The sequence below is a fragment of the Bactrocera latifrons genome, unplaced genomic scaffold, assembly GCF_001853355.1.
Source record: "Bactrocera latifrons isolate USDA-ARS-PBARC rearing strain unplaced genomic scaffold, ASM185335v1 scaffold_37, whole genome shotgun sequence".
Lineage (NCBI taxonomy): Eukaryota > Metazoa > Arthropoda > Insecta > Diptera > Tephritidae > Bactrocera > Bactrocera latifrons.
The window spans coordinates 221,653-228,779 of NW_017537012.1; the positions used below are offsets into that span (position 1 = coordinate 221,653).

At 35.9% G+C, this 7,127-nt stretch overlaps 1 protein-coding gene and 1 long non-coding RNA gene across 9 annotated transcripts in view; one reads left to right on the forward strand and one right to left on the reverse strand.

The window, feature by feature from the left end:
- The window catches only part of LOC108971968, a 31,664-nt gene that overhangs the window by 19,011 nt on the left and 5,526 nt on the right, over positions 1-7,127 (forward strand). The gene's annotated exons all lie outside the window — the stretch shown is intronic.
- The window catches only part of LOC108971966 (myeloid zinc finger 1), a 59,466-nt gene continuing 56,114 nt past the window's right edge, over positions 3,776-7,127 (reverse strand). For 3 of the 8 annotated variants that reach the window (XM_018938345.1, XM_018938340.1, XM_018938341.1), the window contains exons 5-8: positions 6,103-6,309; positions 4,834-5,120; positions 4,659-4,763; positions 3,776-4,416 (exon numbers count right to left, since the gene is read on the reverse strand). In XM_018938345.1, coding sequence (XP_018793890.1) covers positions 3,871-4,416; positions 4,659-4,763; positions 4,834-5,120; positions 6,103-6,309 — 1,145 coding nt within the window. In that variant the 3' untranslated portion in view covers positions 3,776-3,870. The remainder of the gene's footprint in view (positions 4,417-4,658; positions 4,764-4,833; positions 5,121-6,102; positions 6,310-7,127) is intronic. The other 5 variants (XM_018938348.1, XM_018938344.1, XM_018938347.1 and 2 more) reach the window with 3 other exon arrangements.

Below are 7,127 nucleotides of genomic sequence, written 5' to 3' on the forward strand. Positions count from 1 at the left end.
AAAAAAAGTCTAATTTTTTAATTTAAAAGATTGCTTTAATTTTAATATTTCAAATAATTTTTGAAATAYTTTTCTGAATAATTTTTTCTGTTGCAAACAACTCGTGTCGCATGGCATTACCAGGTAATGCCCTACATCATCACTTCAACGCTTTGCATTGCATACATATACATGTATGTATGTATGTTTGTTGCTTCTATGGCACTGAACGAGTCGTTTTAGCATTTGCGGTAGTAATTTGATTTTTTTGCACATGCCTGTACACAAAACATTCACACAAACATGCCACGCACTTTTTATCGCATTTTTTATACGTTTTTTTGTTTATTTATTTAAGAAATTAACACTTATTGTTGATGTGGTTACGCGTTGAAAGGAGTATGCAAGTAAACACAGCATAAAATTACAAAAACTTATATATCAATGACAAAATATTCAGTAATTTACAATTGGGAAGACATATGCGTACATTTATTTTTTTTTTTTATTCACGCTTTAACGTTGCAAATCTTTTTGTTTTTTTTTTGTAAAAAATCTTTTGTTAATAAATAAGAATTGTAGGAAATTAATTAAAAATAAGGCATGAAAAAGTAATAAAATCACAATTTGCTGTGAAAAAAATATTACATTAGTATAAGTTGTTTGGTTATAATAAAACTTAAAGTTGCTAACAATAATTCAAAATTAAAAAAAAAAAACATAATTGCATACTTTTTTGTGACCAACTCATTTTTTTTTATAAAAAATATTTTTATCAATCAAATAAACCATTAATATTTTTATATACTTCTCCTCCATTTTTTTTTTTTTATATAAAATAAAGTATCAAGTTCAACTTAAGCACTAAATTTAACATAAAGTAAAAGTCATACGCTTGACACTTGCTTCATGCTCATCACTCAGCTAACTACTGCATACTCAGCTGCTGCTGCTTAGTTCCCCCAGGKCGCTGGCTGCTTGCCTTAACTAAAGTATGCTTGCTTGGGTGTCGTTTATATTGGTAAATCATAAAAGTTTATGTATATTAGAAGATTTTTCATATCACTTCTTAAGCGAAAAAACTATACGAAAGTAAGTGTTTCTAAAACTAAATTTACGAGTTCCTTAGTTTTTGCTTATTTTTCCTTAGAGAAGTAACTGCTGCTTACCACATAGCATAATTAGTAGAAGTCGTATACTATAAACTTATGTGTGTAAATGTTTATTGTTGTGTATGCATGTGTGTGTTCAATTTGTTAAAAATGTAGAAAATTCCATTTTCTGTTTGTTTTCTGTTATGGCTGTTGTTGGGGATAACCGAAACGTGAAATTTGATTTTATGCCGCTGAGGAATTCTGCTTTTCGAGAAGTTTGCCAAAAAAKCACGACTTTTTTCAGTAACACGTTTATAAAAAGAATTACCTATGTAATTTTTGACAAATTCCAGACTTCTATTGCTAACAAGCTTCCAAAACAGCTTTCATAACGATCGTCGCAGCTTTTTCGAAGCTACAAAGTATAAAAGTTCTTATCTCTTCCAATGTTTTAGAATTCTTCACATTTTTTTTTTATTTTAAAAGTCTTTAGAACTTCTTTTGAGGCATAAAACCCTTCAGAACAAGGGCGATTTTGAAAGCTTGAAAGTTTGCAGAATTTTTGTGTTAAATTAATTATTTTAAATATTTTTGAGGTCCAAATTTAATGGAAATTATTTTAGATATTAATCTTTWTTAAAGTTCTTCGCAGATTTTTTGAAGCTTAAAAGTTTGCACCAACCTTTTTGAAAATGTTTACAAACTTTTTATTTCAAAAATTTCGCTTTTATATTAATAGAAGAAAATTTTCATAAAGTTCATTGCAGCTTTAAGAGCAAGCTTTTTCTATTTTACTCAGTTTTCTGAACCCACAAGCGCACAGTGAGACTTTCAGAGCACAAAATTTTATTTCTTAACATTTCCGGTTATCTATTTCGTTAACTGTTTTATGCTACTATTGCATTATGGCCGGGCTATTGCTGATTTGTAACGGTATTGRTTTTATGGTTTGCTAAGTGCTTTTTAAAAACACTCATCAAAACTTTCGCTCATATCTAGTCAAAGTTTAGAGTCCTTTTCGAAAAGACTTTGTTGTTGTTATATGGGCTAAAAACTATATATTTATACATGTATGTGTATGTATGCATGTATAATAGGTATTAATGTGTGTATGGATGCGACACATTGCTTTTCGAAGCTTTCAATAATAATCATACGTAAAATTCATGTGTGTGTGTGTGTTGACAGTGTGGTGAGTATATGTACGTGTAGTGGTAGGTGTGAAGATGAGAAATAATATATGTATATACATATATATATATAGATATAGTAACGTTAGATTTCATATTAAAATTATTACTACATTTAAAATTTGCTTTGCTGTTTTTGTTGTTTTTGCGCACATTCCTCGCTCATTTCCGCTAACTTAATTTTCGCTTACAAAATTAAGTGCATAAGAAATTATATWGAAATTACAGTTAACATTTATAAGTAAACATCGTAGATATATATATGTATATGCTGTTATAAGCAGGCCTATTTAGAAGAGAAATAATACTTAACAATTAAATTATAAAATTTTTTTTTTGCATTTTTTTTTTGCTATTTCCTTTCACATTTCTTGCTGTTAAATAAAAAGTTGAAAAAAATTAAAAATAATTACGGCATAGTTTAAAGAACGTTGTGTGTCTAATATGTTGTTGCGTAATCGTAGTATGTAAAGTAAGTCTGTCCGCGCAGTTTTCGCGCACACTGTACGCGCGTACTTAAGTTGTATTGAAAACAGGAGTATAAGTATAAAAAGGTGTATTGGTGAATTGGTAGTGCTAGTGCTAGCGCCTAACAGTTACAAGAATTGAGCGCATTTTCTTCTATATTTTTTTGTATTATAACGGATTTTTTTTTTTTGTCAAATTCAAAATTTTCAAAGATAAGTTATACCGACTGCCGCGCGCGTGATTTACTATTGTCACTCGAAAACAAAACCACATAATTTATAACGGTAAATTAATTGCATATGTAGTAGTGCTTCAACTAAATGTTGTTGTTTTCATTTTCAAACAATATGCTCACGCTACAGTTCTATATATTGTACGTGTTTCATGTCCAGCTGCAGCGCACGCTCAACAGCTGTCGGTTTGAGTGGTTTAGTAGCTGTACCGTTATTGTTAGGTTAATGTTATGCATTCTTCCTTTACTGCGCATACATTGCTGTTTTTGTTTTCTTACATAATTGTTATTGTTTTTTTRTTTGTTTAGTTTTTTTGTTGGCTTCTCAATTATACTCGTATTCTTCATACAATTAGGCTGCTGCTTGGTGACATCATAGAGATCCGAATATTGAGTGTATATGGGGATGTATAGGAATAGCGTGTGACAGTGTATGTGGTGGCGGTGGTGGTTGTACGCCTAGCGCGCCACCTCCGCCGCCGCTATGCGCTGGCGGCAGATGTGTGGGCGGCCCGCACAGATTGGCACCGCCGCCCACATGCGATGCCTGGTGCGCCTGCACGGGATGATGAGCGACTGCAGCGGCCGCTGCGGCTGCTGCTGCGGCGGCGGCGCTCGGCAGTGGCGCCACCGGTGGCAATGTGATGGAAAGTGTAACTGTTTGTGGCGGTGACAGGCCATGTTGCGCGTGCTGGTGTTGCAGCTGTTGCTGTTGTTGTTGTTGTTGATTTTGAAGCTGTTGTGGCGCCGCAGCGCTGTTGTTTGTTGCACTTTGTGCTGATGTCGGCACCACGACACCGACGCCGCCTCCACCACCCCCACCTTGCTGTGTGCCGGCATTATTGGCTGCTGCTGCTGCCGCCACGGCCGCCGCCGCTGCAGCGGCTGCTGTCGCAGTGGTGGGATGTCACTGAGCCACCACCGATGTGGGCGTGTTCTGTTGCACCACCACACCGGGCGCCACCGAATTCGGCACCGTCACATTGACGGGCGGCTGTGAGGCGGCACCGCCGCTATGCGCCGCTGTCGGCTGTCCCTGCGTCTGAAACGTTTGCTGGAACGGTGGTCCATAACACTGCGGGAAGTACAATTCATTTTTGACGACCGACTGTTGCACAGCCGCATTCTGTACGGCCGCCATGGCGCGTGGCAAAATGTTCGCTTTATTGTCGCCACCAGCCGCAGCCGGATTGTTGTTGTTGAGGAATTGTTGTGCCGCATTCTTGGTCTCGTTCATCAGATGATTGGCAGCGGCTGCGGCGGCGGCGGCGGCCGCATGACTGTTGGCATTCGGATTATTGGCATTGGCCGCATTCGGATTATTCGTGTTGCTTTGACGTGGCCGTTTTGTCGTATTCGGATTCATGTGGTTGTCGATGTGTTTGGTCACCTCATTCTCGGTGGCAAAGCGACGTCGGCAATTTGGCATTGGGCAGCAGAATGGACGATCGCCCTGTGAGKGGAAAAGCAATAGCATTAGTTAGGAGTAGAAATTAATGTATGGACACAAAAAACAAATAATGTTGTAAAGAACATTTAGATTACGCTCAAATTGAAATATTCGAAGCACGAAAGCTCTTTTTTAAGCTTTTTTCTGATTCAAGAAATCTTAAAGTACTACAAAGCATTTAATGCTGCCTCTGAGCTTTCCTAAAGCTATTTTTCTGGCTGGTGTCAAATCTACAAGTTTACAACTACCTGGTGCGTCCGTGTGTGCTGATCCAGTATGGCCTTCTGACGGAAGTCTTTACCGCATTGCGCGCATTTGTACGGCTTCTCGCCGGTGTGGATACGAATGTGCTGTAAGAAAGAAAATATTATATAATAATAAACACTAACGTCTTTCATCGGCATCCCTTCAATCGCTTACCTGATTCAGTATGGTGCGCTGTCGGAAGAAACGCGGACAGTACAAACAACCGAACGGCTTCTCATTCGTGTGTATTCGTAAATGTTGCGTTAGGTGCGACTGCTGTCGGAAGCGTTTGCCGCACTCGGGGCACGGATACGGACGCGACTCGATGTGTATGCAGCCGTGTTGCAGCAGTGTCGTTTTCTGCTTGAACTCCTTGTCACAGATTGGACAACGCACATAGAGCGGCATGTTGGCTGGCCGCACGCCGATATGCTGCAGCACATCTGGCAAGATCTTTTGCCCTGCGCATGTGCACACGTATTTGTTTGTAGCATGTGGTATATGAAATTAGAGAAAACACCAAAAATCCATATGAATCAATGTGCTTGAGTTACATGTGTAAATGCAATTATATTAATTAACCAATAATTATAAAAAATTAAGGAAAAAAACGTTAAACAAAACGTAGTACGGACTTCCTGTGGCCACGTGCGTTACTTTTTTTTAATTGTTCTCTAGACTACATCTCGTAGACAATACTTACTGAACATTTAGCGTTGTGGCAGTAAACTTCGTTGTATAAAATTATATGTAACTGTGATTTTCTTGCCTTTATAATAGTCAAGAATTTTCCAAAAAAAAAAAATTTATTTTGTTTATTTTTTTCTTTTTATTTTGATTAGTTCCGTCACCCTAGTTGAAGGTGCATTGATTTTTTTTATAATTTTTGGAAGAGTTTTAGGAAGGATTTTCATTCCAGTATTTTTTTTTTGTTTAAATTCGAAATTTTTTTGTTTTTAAAGCTACATATGAAAGTAATTGCTTGTTTTTGTTGTCGGCATAGTAAAAGAATTAACTTGTTGTTGCTGTTGGAAAAGCAGAAAATATTTCTGAAGCGGTTTCGGGGTAGCTGCCGAGTTAGCAGACCTTGGTAGGATAAAAATTTCCGGCTATTTAGATCCAACTGTCGTCAAAGCAGAGTAATTGCTGAAGTGGAAATATTTATATATAGTATATATGTACATACATATTACTCCACCTGTCTCTTATACACATCTAGATGTGTATAAGAGACAGATTTTCGGACTTCCACTTCATCGTAGGAAATTGTAAAATTATGAAATGTCCATTTACACCCGAACTTCCCTCTACCTTGCTTGTAAGATTATATAAATATCACAAAAAAAAAAAAAAAAAAAAAAATAAACCTTTTGCAATAATAATTAAAAATATTTAACATAACAAATTGTAAAAGAAAAGTAAAAAACGRCTCGGTATACGTACAGTTCTTATTACCTTTGCTGTCCTTAAAGTATGACGGATAATGTATACCGCCGCTGCCGTCTGGCGTACCCTGTGAATCCTCGTCATGATAACCACTACCACCGGCTATATCATTCTTCGTATCAGTCTCATCACCCGGATATGGTACATCCTGTGGCCACAGTGTCGGATGTGGGCCATTCTTGAAGATAAGATTCGGTGAGACATCTGTTTAACGGTACGTGTTGACGGCATACGTGACATAACGTGTATTTTTAAAGACGTGCGTTCACAGTTGAAACGAGAAAAAAATAAAATTGTTTTGTTAGTACGTGGCGAATTTGGGCTAAGTACTCCACTTAATAAGTTGTAAATTGCTAAATGACTCGTTAACATTTGCTAAGCTAAACTACAATATATAAAATTTTAAATGATAAAAATAAGCGAAAAAGCATAATAATTAATAAAAATTGGAGCAGGCGTAGTGCTTCAGCACTTTTTGGGCTTCCTTAGTTTGGAGAAGTTTTTTTGTTTAATGTGTGTTTTTGCTACTTTTGTTTGAAGTTTTGCTGAAGATATATGTGTGTGTGTTAAATAAAATTTGGTTTTGCTTATATCATAAAATATGCCGAAAACGTTTTTGCCAGATTTTTTTGCCTTTTCAAAATGGTGTGCCTTTTTTCTATGGTGTTTTGAGGTTAGCTTCGGTTTGAAAAATAAACTGCAGAAATAAGGGTTTTTTGTACATAAATAAAATACTAAATAGGAGACTTTGGAGATAATCTATGAAAACGCTCTAGAAAATACTACTGCCTAGTTAGGAATAATAAAATTCTAGCCTAAAATTTAAAACGAAATTTTTAAAAAATATTTATAAACTTATAGGAAAGAAAAGTTATGATAAATATTAAAAAAATTTATATCTGTCTCTTATACACATCTAGATGTGTATATAAGTAAACATCGTAGATATATATATGTATATGCTGTTATAAGCAGGCCTATTTAGAAGAGAAATAATACTTAACAATTAAATTATAAAATAT